Source organism: Ornithodoros turicata, chromosome 3, assembly GCF_037126465.1.
Source record: "Ornithodoros turicata isolate Travis chromosome 3, ASM3712646v1, whole genome shotgun sequence".
Taxonomy (NCBI): Eukaryota; Metazoa; Arthropoda; class Arachnida; order Ixodida; family Argasidae; genus Ornithodoros; species Ornithodoros turicata.
In genome coordinates, this window is record NC_088203.1 from 1,774,347 (window position 1) to 1,793,573 (window position 19,227).

At 46.5% G+C, this 19,227-nt stretch overlaps 1 protein-coding gene across 1 annotated transcript in view; it reads right to left on the reverse strand.

Annotated features, from left to right (window-relative positions):
• Positions 1–386: 386 nt before the first annotated feature.
• The window catches only part of LOC135387810 (sestrin-1-like), a 52,745-nt gene continuing 33,904 nt past the window's right edge, over positions 387–19,227 (reverse strand). Inside the window, exons 4-10 of the mRNA XM_064616953.1 lie at positions 7,226–7,382; positions 4,339–4,500; positions 4,079–4,267; positions 3,179–3,376; positions 2,758–3,116; positions 1,709–1,934; positions 387–1,622 (exon numbers count right to left, since the gene is read on the reverse strand). Coding sequence (XP_064473023.1) covers positions 1,536–1,622; positions 1,709–1,934; positions 2,758–3,116; positions 3,179–3,376; positions 4,079–4,267; positions 4,339–4,500; positions 7,226–7,382 — 1,378 coding nt within the window. The 3' untranslated portion in view covers positions 387–1,535. The remainder of the gene's footprint in view (positions 1,623–1,708; positions 1,935–2,757; positions 3,117–3,178; positions 3,377–4,078; positions 4,268–4,338; positions 4,501–7,225; positions 7,383–19,227) is intronic.

A 19,227-nucleotide genomic window follows, 5' to 3' on the forward strand; every position in this document is an offset into this window, starting at 1 on the left:
TATTTGTTTCCTATGAAATCAGTCTTCACACACAGTATTCACGCACACACTTACATACGCACGCACAAAAACTCCAGATCTGATCGTAACAAAATAATGCGGCACAAAAAACGCTCGTCTCTCGTTTTGTGTGTGGCAGGGAAAGAGGAGGAGGCGTCGTCATCAAAAGTAGAGATCACAGCCGAGACTAGACAACAAAGGAAGTTTTCCCTAAAACGAGCAAGATTGGGAGGGTGGGGGGAAGAGTCTTTTCTGCATTTTATCACAGCATGTACAGTTATGTCAGACTTGAAAGAAAAACAATACATAATACTGAAAACAGCATCTTCGAAAACTATCGGGGAATGCCAAAGTGGGTTACGACCATCTTATCAGCTGCACTGACGTGGGAGTTGAAACGGGCTGCCAGAATTTATTTCGATCTGAGCCGTAACAATTTATTCCGTTTTTCCCCCGATGACACAAGGGCTGACGACCAGCAGCACTATTGCATAGTGATGTGGCAAGCTCAGGGATTTGCACAATGTTCTTTTTTTTTTCAAAAACCTATATAACCGTACTACATTTCATTATATAGTGTACACCTAAACATACCAGCTCAACCCGTGGGACTTGGTAGCTGGCTAGAGAGTTGGGAACTGCTAACACGCAATGTTGCATCACTTTTTGGTCAGGCACAAAGTACATTTATACTATCAGCTAATTTACAGCAAGTTTCGCTAAATAACACTCAGTACTCAAGTTTCCAAAAAATGTGGGACAGACACTCCAATGCAGTATGCGAAACAAGTTTTGTTGTCAATTTCCTGGTAAATCTCAAGTCGCTTTTTTTTTTTCATTCTGTGCACGTTTTGCGAACGGGGTCAGTTTCAGTAGCTACGCAAATTTCCTTCGACGATCCCACACAAATTTTGCGTGGGCACAAAAGGGTGCTTTTTGAGCAGAAGGACGCTAAACACTGACCAAGTTTTCCTCTCGTCGCTCACAATCTCGTCTTTCCTTTTCAAAAAACAGTGAGAGGCATATTTGGCAGACATAGGTCATACAAACTGCGCTGTGCAAACCTAAAATGTCGGGGGAAGACCCAGAGCTTTTTTTGTTGCATTTTTTTTTCTTCACTTTTCTCGCATTATAGGATTAATGAAATGGAACCATGTACAAGAAAGGAAAAATGACCACGAAGGACACTAAAAAAAAAACGTGCCTCGTCGACGCGACAAAGTATTAAAAACTTATTACGTGATAAACTAAAAAGAAAACAGAAGAACAGGGCTACTCCTCGTGAACGGAAAACACAGAAAAAATGTACGAAAAAGAGTATTCACAACTGCCATTTCTTCCCCTAATAAATTAAAATCCCCCGCACAGCTGAAAAAAAGGGGAGCTCGCTCCACAGAAAAAGTCCCTCTCAGCGGGGATGCCGCTGCGGAAGTGATGCGTGGAAAAGTCCGGCCAGCAGGACCACAAAGTGTTCTTCCTTCGGAGCTCCCAGGGTTTGTCGTGCGATTCAAAACGTCCGCCACACTTGGAGGCAATCACGTCATGTACCTCATGAGGGCACGCAGGGCATACAGGAGTTCGGCTTGCATACGTGCTTCCAAGATCATTATCGTGACATGCACCTAAGGAACGAAGGCAAATTACGGGGTCAGTAACATACAGTATAGTAGTCAGTGTCGACAATAATCTCTGCACATTGTGCGCTCACCTTCTCGGAGTACTTGAAGTCCCGCATGACGGAGTCGTAGTTGCCCTTGGCCATGCGGTCGGGATAACAGCAGACAGCCTTGATATATTCCTTCAGTTCTCTGTCCAGCAGTTCATTCACTTCTCGATAGTCGTAATCGTCGTGCCTGATTCCGTAGATGCACTGGATGTAGTTCCAGACGGCCTGGCGGAACATCGAAGTGTCTACTTCTGTCTTGCCACCCATACTGGAGAGAAAATTGAAAAAGTACGCTTTTACGTGGTACCGAAAACAGATGTTGGCAACCCTCAACCATCACGCCATCGCTCTCGAATTTCCGTAAACAGAGTCCTTCAAACGAGGCAAACATGTTTGCGCTCCTTTTTTCTACACAAGCCAGGTAGCGGAATCACTAGATCAACATCAAAAGAATGGGGGTGATGACCATGAGAGACTCGCTGCCAAGGAGACGACTTTTATCGCGCAACCTTATCACGCCAAGTTATCAGTGCGCCCTTGATGTAACAGTATGAATGAAATGTTCAACAAGACCCAAGTTGCATCTCCGTGTCATTCATCGCGATAACGCGGCAATGGACATTATCTGCCCCCTTTTTTCTAAGTTAGAAGGGAAGTCAACTGTGTCTAAGTGGACGCGGTTTTTTTCCTCCTCAAGGTTACCGCTGCATGGATGCCGCAACAGTATTTGAAAGTGTAGGCAGTAGGAAAAAGGACCCGCACATCGTCACGATTTGCGGATAGGAAATTTGCGGGTGCTGTGGGTAGCGGGTAAAATGCGGGTGTACCCTCAATGCGACTCCAGAATTTCCATTGTTTTAAAATAGAAACAGCGGTAAGCTGGACGAAAAACACTTCCCCCTGCGGGTCGCAACGCGGGTAGACGCACAGCACTGCGGGTACTGTACGGGTGCGGGTCCAAGTTTGCTTACCCGCGCTCACCTCTAAACATATCCGCCCACCACCCGCCATAAAGCAATTCCGTATTGCCCATAAACCGTCGCAGTTCCGACTATGCGGCTAAAAACGAGACTCGGATAAATTCGACTTACGTGTAGTAAGTAAGATTGTAGGCAACCTTGAACTTCTCGTTGAGCAACTCGCCCACGTCGTTGTAGAGCCTGTTTACGAGGGAGTACCCGTGGTCTTCCCAGGAGTAGTCCTGCACCCTAAACGTGGGGATCTCAACGTCCTCGCGGCGCGCAAAGTCCTGGTACCCAAACGTCGGGTCGGTCACAAACTGGGACAAGTCCGTCACTGGGTTGCACTGGGACGACGACGTGTAGCTCGCCCCGTTGCACTCCGTCTCGAAGCATCGCACGCGCTCTTCCATGGACGCGTCGTCGTCCACTCTGTGTTGGGACATGTTCTTCATCTTCCTCATTAACGTTTCAACGCTGGATTGGGCACTCTGTTGAGCAAAGAGGGGTCGTCAGCTTCGAACAGGCACCTTTTAACACTCTCAACGCTTACCCTCTTGAGACTGGAGACCTCGCCTTCTCCGTTGGCACTGTATCCATTGTTGCTCGCTTTCTGACCGTTGCTCTCTTCCACCTCGGAGTTGATCCCGCAGCCGAAGACGAAGCTCGAGAGTGCGTGGAAGTGAGCCAGAATCACTATTGCTTGTACGACTTCCGATAATGACCAGTTATTCTTCCCTTTAGTTAACCTCTGCAAAAAGACAAAATGATTACTTTCAACCAGTTAGCTACCTCGAGAAAATGGTAACGGAGTTTGTTGGATAACCATAGTTACAGCTACTGTTAGCGAGTAACTAAAAAGTTCCAGTAGTAAATATCGACTCTCGACAACCTACTCTTAGCACTTTAGCGCGAACTCTTAGCACTCGTATTATTCAACGACAATTGCGTCCCATGCACGTTACAGTTAAGCCACAGCTGTTATACAGTTATGCGAACACGTTCCTTTTCAAATAGGAGCTTTCTCACCATAATGTCTGTTCTAAGGGGGACAGAATGACACTGGAGAAGTTCCCACTGCATTAGAAGCTTTTTCGAGGACATTTTAAGGCTCAACAGTCATTTTGTCTGGGATGTAAAACACGGTTCATAACCATGGCTTCAATATTTCCCAAAAATATTAATAAGCTACAGGTATCACATGAGAGAATACATCCGGATAAGCTGAACATATAACGAGAACGAGAAAAAGATGCAAAATCGAGGGTTTTCCCAAGGACTGTGGAAAATTCCACGGTCTTCCAGACTTTTGAAAATGGCATTTTCAAATTCCAGGGTATTCGAGGGTTTCAAGGACCAGCGGAAACCTACAGCAACGTTTCACGGCCACTTTCACAAAAAGCGTAAAGCTAGCTACTACCCAAGACTGAACACACACGTACAACTCCCTTACCTCTATGTGTTCCCTAGTGATGAGCCAAGGCCTGTGCGCCAGGATCTTGTTGATCTCGTCCAAGTCTCGAAGCTTTTTGGGAATGCAATGCAGGCCTTGTAACCAGGCCTTGTCACCCGACACGTCCGGAGATAGGAATGCCTCTTTCTGTTGGTTCACCAGATAGCTGCAGTTGTGCCGGGCAGCCGCCTACACAGGGAACGTACGTTAGGCCACGCCGAAAACAATTCGTTGAAAAAAAATGATGGAAAGCGACTCACCATGATAGCAATGTAATGTCTTTGGTCATAAGGGAGAGGCCCGTCACTCTTCAGGATGAAGTTCTGTGTCCTGAGGAATGGAGCCTGATATGCCGGATGGTACGCCATGAGCAAATCCAGATGGCTGCTTTGACACAGCGCATCGATGAACAGAACTTGGGTCTGGAAGAGACACGTTGCTCCTCAGTAATTCGTCACTGTCCAAGTTTATAGATTGTTTACTTTTTAATACCCAGACACATCAGTACACTGAGTCTCCTTTCCTATATTTCTGCCCGTTTCGGTCGCAAATGTTTACGCCGTTACACCGCTTGCACGCGTGTTTACTCTGGCCACCGGTAATAACAGACGTTTGCCTCGGCTGTCACCCTGCCAGAACGTCCCCTTCACGAACGGCAACGTCCTATTGTCCCGCCAGAATGCAGTCAACAAAAACAAAAGGGGGATAGATTACGGTGCTGTCACATTTGTCATATTTAATTTTAGACTACGCCCCCCCACCACCACAGACGTTGTCGTAAATAGAAGTGACGAGAGGTGCTGACACCGACACGTGCGGTTTACTGGCCATTGCTCGACCAGGTTACCAAGGTTACCGAGAAGAGAGCTACAGAAGTAGAATCCCTATCAGCACTGGCCTAAGAGACTTACACGATAAACGTGAAACATTGTCGACGCCTCGTAGCCGGCTCCAGGATCCACAAACGACTGAATACACCGCGGCCAACATCCAGTGACGACCAAACTGTTCTCAACCTTGTGATGGACCCCCCCCCCTCCCCAAAAAGGCAAACAAACTGACCACAAGTCCAGGTCATTCCCTCCTTGACTGTTAGCAACAGGGCATCCCCAATATGCAAATCCTCGCCACTTTGTTCCACATCATAGAAAGACCAATCACAGATAACCTTATCTTGACCCATCAGCCGTTATCCTGGTCTACCCCAAGTGCATGGGACCCATAGTCCAGAAAGATAGGAACCAGTAAGTACAGGTTCCACCGCGTGGTGAAAGAAAGGTGAAGTTGTACAGTGACAAGGGACAGCCAATTGTGTTGGCCCACCGTTATCACAGTGTTGATTAAGAACAGTTGTTTATACACATCACAATCGTTTCAATTGAGGCAAAAATAAGTGATGAGTACTTGGTTGTGTTTACTTTTAACCGTATTTCGACACCCAGGGTAGTCATGACTATAAGATACGGCAGTCATACTTTATTGTGGCTTTATGCATACAGAGGTTTTCAGAGTCTCGTCGCATAGTGACACGTGCAAATGTAGCTGACGGCACGGAATATACCCCGTCGACCTCGAAAGAGGACAGGGAGTTCCCAGGAGATGTTTAACCCCCCGTTTAACTAACACCACAGTCGAAGAAAAAAAACGAAGAAATCCGCGAGGGCGTTCGGTAACCCGTAATTACTTCTGCTCACACACCCAAGCAAGTAGATGCATCAGTTGCACGGCCCAAATCATTTCCTCGAAGAACAAACAAAAAACAGTGACCCCGATCTCAAGCAGGAGGTTCTCCAGAAAGCAATCATCTGCCTTTGACCAGTTTTCCTGTCAGACCCATTTTGAAGCAGAAATCGGTTCGCACGCTAACTAGTTAGCCGCTGCCGGAAAGTAACTCAACAGCTTTTGATTCCTAATAGTTGAGCAAGTTGTGATCGTTACGGAGCGGTGACCCCAACCGGTGTGCGTGAGGAGTGAACGCCCAGCAACAAGCAGACGACATTTCGATCCAAACATCATTTTCAAAGCAGAAGGCAGAACCGTATACTGTGCACGACATCCACGATTTAGACACTCAAAAGCACGAAATAACCCCCCCAGTGTAACTAAAAAATAAAGATAAAAATTTATTCCGCTACAAGCAAGCAAGTCAGCCTCCTACGTGCGCTACGTCACGCGAGCAGCCAATCGTGATGCGGGGCTCGCTGTTGCTATGGCCGTGTGCAAATGGAGTCGAGGGGAAAAAAACGAAAAAGGGTGCCGGAGTAGGTACTTGAAACGGGCGAAGTACGTGGAACAAAAGAACCTTTTACACGCCTTTCGTTAAAGATGATGAAATCTGCAGGACGTTTCACATCAGAGTACTTATCCCGGTAAATTTTGGCACAGTGCCGCACGTCAAACGGAAGCGTGTAGCGAGGTTATAGGATGAACTGACAGGAGTGACAGAAGATAACCCAGATAGGAATACGAAATACAATTTTAAATACAGCACAGGGTTGAAAATTTGTACAGACTACAATGCACGACTAGTGCGCGTGCAAAATGCATCACAAAAAAACTGATCAAAGAAGACGAGTGCCACTGGCAACAAAGCCGGCGTATGTCATCAGACAAGCTGACTCCCAGCACGACACAACTGAACATGCTCGGGCATGAATTAATATTAAAAAAGAAAAACTCTCGAGATGGTCCAACTTTTGTTACCCAGGGGAGGATGGGAGGGGGTCGAATAAATTAGGAAATTGCAATTGACACAAAGCTTTACGTACGCAAGACACGGACTGATAAAAAAAAAAAGGGGTTGATAAGCTGCAACCGAGGAATGCCGAAGGCTCCGATATGACACTGAGAAGATCCTATTGGCATGCATACCGATAAAATCTTGCATAGGTAGAACCCACACCGGTGATACTCTTGTGCAAGGCTGACAGGATGACAACAGTTTCAAGGCACTTGGTGAGCCAGAAAATGCCAAGAGCATACAAATTCACGCAAATGATTGAATTCCGCTCTCATTTGTACCTCAAGCAGCCTCCTTGTAGCTGAAATGAGTATGACGCAAGTGGAGGATGCCCTTACCGGCGACTCACCGAGGGCTGACCTATCTGTCGGTCAATCTCTCAAAAATATAAACTTTTTAATACTCACGTTTCTTATTCCCATTTGGCCCATTGTGTTGTTCCTTTCCTGAAGTGGGCTCTCCTTTCGGGAAGGTAGTATCATCAGCAAGGAATACGACTGGGGAAGTCGTAAGCTTTGTCCTCCCAAACTGTCGGCAGGCTTCACACTCTCCGAAGTTGAATCCCTGTTTAAAAAAGTGCGAACGCTATGGCACAGAACGAACACTTCTTGGACGCGTCGCTAGCTGAGACAATCCCTCATTATAAAAGGTGTAGATCCTAAAACACAAAAGAGTCCCACAGAGCACAAGCTAACCCGACATCGTCGTTAACCAGAGAACGAATAACCGCATCAGCTGGAGTCGTAAACAGCTGAAAATCAGGAGATCGGCCCATCAGCCAATCACGTTGCACCAGGCGAATGGAGAAAGAGCGAGAGGGAAACGGTGAAGAGGAAGGGAAGAAAAAAAATGGATGAAGTGCCCCGACATCTACCGGTGGTTGCTATGGCGACTGTTTTCTGGCTTCTCACCGGTTCGCTACATATGCGGAGCGGCAGTATATCGCTATCATCTAGGGTACCTTTTGTTTTCTCTCTCACTGGCTTTCTTTCTTTCTCTATTTTTTGTACTCTGCTTTGTGCTCTTTTGTCACTCATTTTCCTTGCCTAGGATTGTTAACAATGTCAATCATCGTACCATCTTTAAAAATAATGTACCACGTGAAAAACCACATAGTGCTATTCGATCATCGTCGAAAATTGAAAAATCCGGTAAAAGTACACCGAAGCAGAAGCCTCAATGCAGGAGCTGCACATGCTTAAAAAGACTTTCACCTGAGGATTACCTATTTGAATATGGCATTGTTCAAGAGAGAAACTGATGTTCTGAGGCTGGAACAACAAAGAAGGGACAGATACAAACAAAGCCTCAAATTGCCTAAGAAATCAACGAAGAAAGATGAAGAGAGCCCTGGACCGGTAATCCAGAAGATGTGGGTTCGATCCCTACAGCTGGCTAACCTTTCCAGTGACTTTCATCTTTCATGGCATTGTTCGTTTTCCATAGTTTTCCACTGCAACTTCCAAGGAAAGCAGATCACTTCCTATTTGGAAAGGAGATCGAATTTATTTTGATCAAGGCGCGAATACTACGAGCGATAAATGCCACACCGCCTGTAAGGAAAATCTGAACAAAAAAATAAAAAAAAATAAGGCGCCTGTCTACGAGATAAGAAATACTTCCCGAGTTTCAAGTGGAAGGATCTGAAGCGCCGTCACAACACTTGTCCATTTTGACAATGTAACTAAAGTAAAGGTTGCAGACGACAGCCGCGGAGTACGTGACAGCTGACAGCGCGCCCGGCCGGCCGGTTCCGTAATTAGCGCATAATGACGTACAAGGAACAATGCTATGCACTGATAGATGACTTCCCTATGACTTGAAATGTGGCTCGTGTTTAAGTGTAACCGGATCATTAAAGCGTCGCAGTAATTAGGGTGTATCCTTAATTGTTATGGGGAACTTTGGGGGACTTGTTTCATGGGGGCAGTTGGATACCTTTTGCCCAATGTATTCGTAGGAAGTTATCGTAGGAACCGCACAAAAAGTGACTACGGCGTACCCCAAAGCAGGGATTTCCGAAGAATTTTCATCTTACGGCGGATGACATTAGCCGGCTAATGCCCCCTATATTCACGGAAAATACGAAATTCATCGTCATTGTGCATTGCGCAGAATACTGTTTGGGAGCATATTTCTTTGGCTCCTCGTTGGGTACCCTGGTTATGCTGCGCTGTCCTTCTCCGTGCAGCGCTTCCAGCAGACATTTGTGTCAGCAGTTTTTTTGCTTGACCGCTCGGTGTCTCATACCCAGTGACGGATGGACGGATACGGGATGATCAATTCAAGAAAGGAGGGTAACGCAATGCAAAATGCCCTTTGTGTCATCCTCTTTAACGTTATAGGGTCTAGACATCTGCGCTGCTCCTTTGCGATAAGTGTTCCTTCAAAGATCGGAAGTACTTGACCTAGATGAACACTCGCTCACGTATCGGAGCCTAACATTGGAGAATTTTTACAAAGTAGAAGCTTGGTCGAGTGGACCTCTCCAAGGTCACACGTCTTTTACCGGCACAGTTTCCCATCAGGACGCGTACTGTCCTCCTTGCCCATGTGGGTACGACCCGTACCCACATGCGACTCTCCGAAGAGAGATCTCGTCCAACGCGAGAGCTTCTGAGACTGTGTCTGACAAGGTGGCGTTCCCGTTCTTACCTCTGACCTTTTGCGAAACCAACATCACAGACGCAAGGGATTTGAGTTGACACGCTGTGGCTGAAAGCTAAACATTGTTCACAAGAATGGAATTTCTTGTGAAGAACGTTTAGCTTTCGGTTACCTTCCTGACACTATGACAGCCAATAGAGAGTTTTAGTGCATCGTACGATATCACCTCTTCGTATGTAAGGGATAGCGTAGTAGTTCTGAGCACTGCGCAAAGCTCTCTTTATGTTTTGCGCGTGCGCTCAACTGCCAACGCTATCCCTCACGTCCGCAAATGTGATAGCGTACGATATACTAAAACTCACTAATATCTTACACTTTAGTTACCCGCACTCCCAAATATTGGACCAAAAAGTAATTTGAACGCGAGCAATGAAAATTTATTTCCTTCATAAATTCGCCGGTTGGAGAACGTGAGCCCCGTTGCAGCATACCTCCCAATCAACGACGCCGTCAATGCTCTCACGCAACTTCCGTAGACCTTCTCATTGGCTGAGGATGTGCGGCATCCGTCAAAAATCGCGCACTGCGCGGTCTCGACGAAAAGCGGAGGTGGCTTTTCCCGCCCCGCGGCAACCGCCTGCGAGAAACCGCAATGTGCCCTCCTTCTCGAGACAATACCAGAGAGGCCTCGGATTGGTCTCCTCAAACGACCTCCCTCCATGATTGGACGAATCGTTTGCGTAGGCCAATGAGTGCGCGGTCTTCCTGAGAAGGGGAGGTAAACAGGCAATTAACCATATAGAAGGACAAGCACAACAACGACTTCTGTTGTATGTGTTAGAGGAAGTTGCGGTATAGTTGAAGAAAAGTTACTGCCGGTGCCATTATTCAATCGTAGATTCTTTCGTCACAGATCACGATCCCGTTCCTCTTGAGTTTCTGTCAAGGTCCTGCCCAACCGACGAGGAGAAAGTCTCCCTCCTTCATATTTGCGCTTTGCGAGTATAGCAAAACCGTTCGCTGGCGGTTCATTCAAGAGGGGCCGTGTTATATAGACTCCGCAGATGTCGGGACGGAATTTCTGTACTTCTCTCCGAAGGTTTTCCCGCGGTTTTCCGGCAGCAAACAAATGTCGGAGTCTGCGTGGTATTTGTCTCAAAGCCCCGGTCGCCTTCGCCATCTTGCAACATAAAACCTCTCTCGTCAAATTTGGAGTGTCCGTCAACATCTTCTCGATGCGGTCGTCGCAAAAACACATGTCACGGTCATTGCAGGTGAGAGCTCAAATTAAAAATCCCCCCTCCTTCCGCAACCTTGAACAACTCCAGAAAAACAACTCTCGCCCCCCCTCTTGAACGAGTGCCCTAGCTTTAAATATCGTGCCAAGGGAACATCCTCTATCCCGTTCGAGAATAGAGGGGGCGTTGACTTTCAGGGACAATAATCCCGGTGGAATTATACTTCAGAAGGAGATATCGATATATAGAGTGGCGCGTAGAGAAAGTGAGGTCCATGACTTGAAAACCCGAGACGAGGTAGGGACGAAAACAGACATACACAAACACATGTTTTCGTCCCTACCTCGTCTCGGGTTTTCAAGTCATGGATCGTCACCACCAGCTCGCTTGCTACCTAACTTTCCTTTCGAAAGTGAGGTGTTGAGGATTATAAGACCTGGGATATGTAGGGTGCGTGTATAGAAAAAGCAGCCCAACATTTCCGCGCGTAACTCTTTCCTTGCTTACCGTACCGACTTCCATCAGTGGCGCACGACGAGACGATGAATTTATGTAATGAAAATCAACAACAAGGACAAAAAAAACAAAAAAAAAAGGAGGAAACCAAACTTTGCGAAACAAAAGCGTTAGCCACGCGAACTTTGTTTTCCCTGCATTTGTAATGGGACACGACGGTGTTGGCACATTTGCGTCGCCCTTCCGCTAGGGGTGCCACCTGTGCAGAAATTGAAGCGAAATTTGGCCCCCCTAGCGGTAGCTGACGCAACTGTTCCGTGACCGCCACGTTGACATCTGTATAGGCAATTTGGGATGCACGGAGATGGAAGTGTGCGTGGCCTATTTCTTTTTTCTCTCTTCTTTCTTTTCTCGCAACATAAAAGGGACAAGCACATACAAGGCCTCAAGTTGCCTAAGAAATTAACGAGTGTGTTTGTCCCTTCTATGTTGTTCCAGCCTCAGAACATCAGTTATCTCATGTTCAACAATTGCTGTTTGCGTCGATCCCTGTCGTATGAATGTGTGTATGAGTGTGCAAAAATGTAAGAGTGAAAGGAGGATGAGTGAGAGAGAGTGACTGGTTTGTCCCTTCAGATGGACGCACCCTGGAAGTCACTGAGAAGGCGTGTTAGCTTAGCTCAATTTGGTAGAGCCCTGGACCGGTAATCCAGAAGATGTGGGTTCGAGTCCTACAGCTGGCTAACCTTTTCAGTGGCTTTCATCTTTCATCGTTAATTTCTTAGGCAACTTGAGGCCTTGTATGTGTTTGTCCCTTCTATGTTGTTCCAGCCTCAGAACATCAGTTATCTCACATTTGGAACTTGTTCATGTTCGCATCGCTGTTTGCAGCAGTCGCGATGGCTCGTTGAAATGTGAGGCGCCGAAGCCACGTAAATTTGGCAGTTGTGCGACTCTGGGATTTCCCATTCAAGAACATATCGTCCGCATACAAGTACAATGGTGACGTGGACTATACGTTCGTCCCCATCTTCACCAACTTTGTTATAGCTCGTAATCCCTCGTATATTCCCCTTCCCTTTTTAGACATAATATGCACGCTAAACATATACATATGCTCCTGTTTGTACCGCTCCTTTCAAAAATACCTGGCTGAAGGTGTATAGCTAAAAAGGCAGCTGGCAAGTACGATGAGACGGAGAAATGTTAAAAAGAAAAAAAGAACATCCAACGAGAAAGAAGATCAATGCGTCAAAAACATCCAATGAGAAAGAAGTTTCATTCAGAATAACGATGATACGCGTTCAATGAGGTCACGTGGCCGAGGGAAAGAAGATCCACGCGAAAGGAGAACGCATCCACACGAACGGGCTGAAGCATGCATGCAGCCACGCACTGAACAGTGTGTGTCATGCTCCGTAATCACCAAGTGCACGAACGGTCCCTGTCTAATGCTTCCAACACTACTTTATGATGCGCATCGGTTACCTTTTTTTTTTTTTTTTTCAACTATGTCGGAGGGTGGTATACGGGGCATTTATTGTAGCTGTTCTTTTCTATTTGTGTCCTTCGCAAGTTCCGGAAGATACGCAATATATACGCATGACACAGCGAATAGCCAGCCACAGACGTTTCAAGGAGCACTTGTGTCTGATAGCCATACACACAAGTCATGTCTTACGACAGAAGCGTACGTCGTCCACCCACTGTGAACGAACGGGCCGATACGCTAGAAAAACACATCCTATATTTTTATCTAATCCGCGAAACAGACGTGGATAGAGACGGTGGAAGTGAATCTGCTGCCTAGTACAGCCAGGAAAATGACGATAGTGCCAACGTGCCGTTTTTCTCCTCCTGCTGTCGTATTGATACGGGTGAGTAAGGTACCACAGAAAATGAACAAAATACGTTTAATATGCTATTTCACGCGTAACTTTTGTGTACCAGATTGCGAATAAAAACTGTGCAACAAAGACTTGAGGACAAGTGTCGTGATGGGTCTAGACTGCAGCCCGGTCTGCGCCCAAAGACAGAAAGAACTGTGGTGTCAGGGAATCCGGTTTTCTGGTGTGGCGCGTCGGGCACGTTCACACGTAAAAAAAAAAAAAAAAAACAAATCAGTGTCTAACCCGGGTTGGGCTCGAAGTTTCGGCCAAGTGCTGTCCGTTCCAGTGTCCTACTGGCCCTACTTTCGAATGCTAGTTTCTGCTCGGCGTGCAAACAACCAATTTGCTTCGGCAAATTCCCGCTACGACCCGCCACCGTCTCGCGCATGCGTCGTCGCCTTTTCTGAAATGGCTCATTGGCGAATTGGTGAGCTACTTCACTTTAGGAGGGACACGGCAGAGCACATTGGAAAAACTTGGAACTCAGGCTCAACAAAATATGTTCCTAACGTTATTTTCCACCTCATTCTTTGCTGTTTGCTTGTTTAGTATGGGTTTTGGAGAGGTTAGCCAAGACCAGGGTGGCTTGCGTCAAGAATACAAGTGGGCTGGGCTCGGCAGTTTTGAGCAAACTTGCGAAGCGTTGTAGTTGGTACAGAGCGAGCATCTTAAATCAGCAAGAGACACGGACACGAACAACACGCACAACAAGACAACAAGCAGATTGTCTCGTTGTGCGTGTTCGTGTCCATGTCACTCATGTCTGTATGTTGCCATGCAGTTTTCCCGTTCAGCCAACACATCCTAGATAGTAGAAGGCCTGCGCACTGCCCAGCTCACCAAGGCCTGCGTGAGCTTTGCGAGCTACTTGGAGCTTTTCCTTTGTTCGCTGTTTCATCGACGTCACAGCAGGTGTTCCTGCGTGACGCTAATCACGTGGGGCGCAGGCCTTCTGCTCTCTAGGAGGTGTGGGTCCATGCGCATTCAGGTAAACGAAGACGTATCAACTTCTTTCCAAGTGCGACTTAGATAAGATACGCTTCTGTCGCATCTCAGCAGCAGGGTGTTCTTCTCTAATCCTATTCAATTTGACGTCCACAGCGCAAGGCTCTAGCGCTCACTCTGGACGCGCATGGCGCTCTGTCTCAAAGTCAACGCCTCTCTCTATCCACAACTGCCCAAAAGAAGCTATATTCCCCGTATTATGAGCGCGATGAGTGGGCACAGCAGGCTGTGTAAAGGGTTATGACCTTTTATTACTGGGGATCAATGGCTATATGTCCTACATTTAGAAATTCGAGTCGACGTCATCGGAACGGCTGACCGGAATCAAACCTCAACCGGGAAGAAGTACCATGTGTCGGCTTCTGTCCTGAGGCAACTCCCTTCCTACATCTTTACCGGTTCGCTGGATTTCTACCCATCTACATGTGTCAGAAAGATCCATAGGGAAAGAAGATCCAACCCTCCCATTTCCCTAACGCACGGCTGCCACGGCGAGCATTGTTATGTTAGCTGTCTCAACTGGGGATGGCGCTGGTTTGGAACGAAAAATAGAGCGCTAGAAGAACGAGTTCGAGAATAACTAAAGTGTTTTTTTAAGGCTTTAGCGTAAACAAAATGGCTTCCGTGCGGAACTCGTCGTTGCATAGGAACATGCTAAGGGATGGGAGGATGTCTCCTGCCCAAGTGAGGCGTGCGTTTTTCCTTATTGCGGTCTCGAGCAGTCGTTCTCGCAGGCGGACAACTGTGACCTGACGCCATCTCACACGCGAGGAGTAGCTAAGTGAGATCGCCGCCGCATTCCTCTTAAAGTATAGTCTTAGGAAAGGAGATGTTTTCCGTGAAAAGAAGTACGACGCGTTAAAAAGTGCCTTCCACGCTCATTTAATTAACGAGACGGTTCATTTTCACTCATGCACTCTGACATTTTCACGGAGACGCACAAACTCAAGTACTGATGTGCATTCGAACCCACACCATCTGATTGTCGGTCACAGATGCTACCAATGACACCATGCTGGATACCCTCTCTTCACTCCTCCTCCTCCTCCTTCACCTTCCTTCCCCTTTCCTTCACCTCTCCTTTCACCTTTCTTTCACTGTTTGTTAGGACATCCTTTATTTCCTAAGTCCTTTCTTTTTGTTTATTTTATTCTTATTTCATTTATTTTTCCTTTGTGTGTGTGTGTGTGTGTGGAATAGCAAGCCTTCGTCCCGTTTTGCTGACCTTTCCTCCTTTTTTTTCTTCGTTCTAATAAATATATCCCCTCCCCCTCCTGTCTTCAACATACCAAGCCACGCTATATAGGAAACATGGGGACACCCTCACCCTCAACACATTCTCTCTCACATTGTTGCCAGACACTCCTACGGGTTCACACACTTTAGAAGGGGCAGCATCTATCTCAGGTGCCACGGGTGTGTTCGTCTGTGTGAATGTGGGATTGGCCGGCAACAATGTAAGAGGGAATGGGGGGATATGTTTAAGGCAAAGTAAAAAAAGAGAAGGGAAAGGTTAGCCACGGTGTTGGCTTGCTATTCCCAAAAGCAAGTACGCAATGCAAGTACGCAACTGGGCTTTGTGAGGCTCGCGCTAATTGCCTCATCCACTACAACGTTAAACCGACGCTGTTACAGCGCTTTGTGAAGTTTCCACAGAAAGAACAGCTGGCGCCTGGGGAGTACCTCAAAGTCCAACAGCGGTACTTTTCTCAGTACCCAGTCTCTGACGTGCGAGGTCGATAAACTTGGAGGGGAGGGAGCGATGCATTTTCCAGTATCGAAGAGGACACTTTTGAAACGACTTTTCTCGTCTTCCATCCTGGAAAGCATCCAGAGAGAAAATGTCGACGTACGCGAGAACATTCTTCTCCTTTCACGTATAGACCGTTGCCCCGTAGAAACTATGCGGTCGCAAAATATCCTCCCTCACGTATTTTACCAACATCTTCTATTTTAAAATAGCGTTGTAGCGTACGCACAGTGCCAAACCTCTTCGATATATCACCCAGCTTTTGCAACCTGTCTAAGTATATATTTTAGGGCTCTAAGAATGAGGTAATTTTTAAATCGAAGCGAATAATTTTTCGATCAACCTTAATACATAATTCCTTCGTTCTATGAACGATTGCCCCCCCCCCTTTCTGGGACAATATACTTCCCATTTTTATTCATATATTAGAAGCGAATAGCTATAAGTATATTGAACCGAACTCATACAGCGCGTATACATGCAGATATATACTATTCGCAGCTATAAGCAGCGCTCACTTTGTTTATACCCTTTCTTGAGCGTTTTTGGGCTATTCATATAATGTACAAGTATACTTTGTAAGTATACTATGTTTAGAAGAGTCGGAATATTAATGGCTCCCGGAGTAATTTCATTTAAAAGCTGGGCATTACATAAGGAAGCACACTAAGTGTTCAGTGTTGTAAGATGGCTAAACAGCAGGTACGTAACACTGGGATGCTCTGGAATAACGATTCACAATCCCGTTGGGTCTGTCTTGTGACGGAGAAGAAGAGAATGTTGCCGAGATGTTCGGACGAAAGGGGACAATATAGGAAGAATAGATTTTTCCTCAAAAGTCTCGTAGAATATATGCTACTGTACGGAAAATCCCGAGAGTGTCGGGCAAGACAGACGCCAGTCGACTTGCTTTCGTCCAGCGATCGTGACAAAGGAAAGGAAAGGAAGTCGTTTTCCGATCCCATTCCGAAGCACGGTTACAGAAACGAGAATGATTCCAGATGGCCGGGTAGCCGCTCCGTTGCAGCGAATGTCTCACGCGGAAGATAGCGGAAATTTACCGGCCGGGCAACGGGGCTCGGGGGCGCTGCAGTCGCATCATCCTTTAAAAAGGAGAAAGAAAAAGATACTACTGGAAAATGAAAAAGAGAACCTGTTCGGGACGAGGAGGGGCCTCTCCCTTCCTCTCTCCCTCTACCTGCTCCCTGCTAAACGATGAAAACAACTCGGATCAAAAAGGGAGTCTATATAGAGTTTCTTTTGTCTTGGGAGCACTTTTAACTGGGACGCTTCCTAAATGGTGTCGTAAAATAGTTCTTTTTTCTGTCCCGTATATGTCACTCACATGCGGCGGTGCCAGAATTCGAATCATTTCTCTTTTGCGCCATTTTAAATGGATTCATTGACGCAGATTTTTTTTGTTACTGTTTCGTGTTAGCGCCGCGAAGCAAGTGCGGCCATTGGCAGCGTACAGATGTGGAGAGAGTATACAGCAAGAAGGAGTGGGGGACAGGGTGGGTTAGTATACGCGTCCAGGGGTTAGTATACGCGTCCTAATAATATATATATATATATATATAAATCAACTTCTAGCTACTATTCCATACCGCCTTCCCCTAACCAACATCTCTTCCTCTCTGTGAATGCATGAGTCACAACGCAACCACAGTGCTGTCGAGCACGCTTTTCATTTGGGCTTGGTTACAGAACTAGTTTGGGCATTTTGTCGTCCATAGCGATATTGGCTGCCGCGAGCAGAGGCCACGCAGTTAATACGCTTGTTTCTTCTTCTTTTCTTTCTTTCTTTCTTTCTTTTTGTCCAAGAGGGAAGCCCTCTCGTTTGCTTTTTCTTTTTTTTTTTTTCTTTTCACGTGCGTTCAAACCAGTTGGAGGCAGGTAATTAGAGTAGGTACGCGAGGGGGGTTGCACGTATCATTTTCTTTTTTATTACTATTATTACGATTATTATCCGTCTGGGTCTCCAAGGGTCGACGAGGAGAGGCGACGGTGACACGGATATAAAACAGATCGATTTCACTTTCGACGGTGATAAGATGTTATCAGTTGGACGTATCCCAAGCAGCACAATGTACTGAAAGTCGAGTGCAATACGCGTGTCGGTATGCGTCTTATCAATGTAGTTTCATGAGTCTGTTCAAGGCCGTCCACCTACCTGTCCACCCCTATTGCACTCGACTTTCAGTACATTGTGCTACTTGGGATAGTAGCAAGGTGCATGTGTTGCGGCGGAGGGCTTAGGAAGGTTCGAGGGACACCCCTGGCGTGTGTGCATAGAGGTAAAAGAGCTGTTCACAAGTGGCGCTGTAGCCCAACTCAACTTTCTCGATAGAATAAGAGGCGGAACATAAACCAGTGAAGATATTCCTCGAGGAAGTGACGTAATCCCTCTCCAGAGCTAACTGACATGATTTTGAAATTCGCGGTGATGGTGCAGTTGGTTATTTCTTAGCTGTCAGACGATGAAAAAAAAAAAAAAAGGAACGGGGTTTATGGAGACGATTCCTGAGGAAGGGATCATTTTGTTTACGGTTGTAAAGCCAGGAGCAGAAGTCCGTAGATGAAGAAAATAAGTACAGAAAGATGCCTTTTTGGTATGACAACATAAAGTCGTTCAAGGCGGGAATTGTTTAACCATAATGCCGTCGCTTATCAGTGGGAAACAAATTGTTACCTAACAATAGAGGATGTCCTTTGTGCGTTGTCAGGGTACGGGAATGACGTTATCAAATCTAGGGCGGAATGCAGGGATATCGTAACAGCTATCGGTCCCCCAGCTGTACCTAGTTAATGAGTAAAGCTCAAACAAATGAGGGATGCTAATCTAATCTAATCGCGGATGTAATGTGACGTCATCGGGGCTCCTCCTGCCCATAGTCCGTTGACCTTTTTTTTTCTTTTTTTGTCTCTGCTTCATTCCAGCAAAATTATGCACGACGGTAATTTATTTACATATTCCGCGGACACTGTAGCAGTGTCCAGACCACGACCTACTAGATTATAACGACCATGTCGTGGGCACCCCTTCCCAGCGCCGCATTTTTGGAAGCTAGCGGTGGCGCTACTCATCGTCCCAGGTTATTGCTTCCTCAACTTCTACAATACTTTGTACTTCAGCTTACCTTAGTATTTCTGTACAAACGGTGGATATTCCACGGAAGATGTTTCATTCTGAGGTTGATTATCATCATCATTCTACGCGTTTTCATAGGAGCTCTCGCTGTCGTCTGCTACCGTAGTCGTACGTACGCTTCTGCGCGTTCAGAATTCAAATTTCCATCGTCCAATCGTGGCGTGCCGATGAGTAGCGCCCCTAGCGGATCGTGCGGACGGGCTCCCGATTATGACATGGTTGTTATAATCTAGTAGGTCGAGGTCCAGACGGGGAAAAAGAGCAGGATAAGGAGAGGTTGAAAGATGAAAGTCACTGAAAAGGTTAGCCAGCT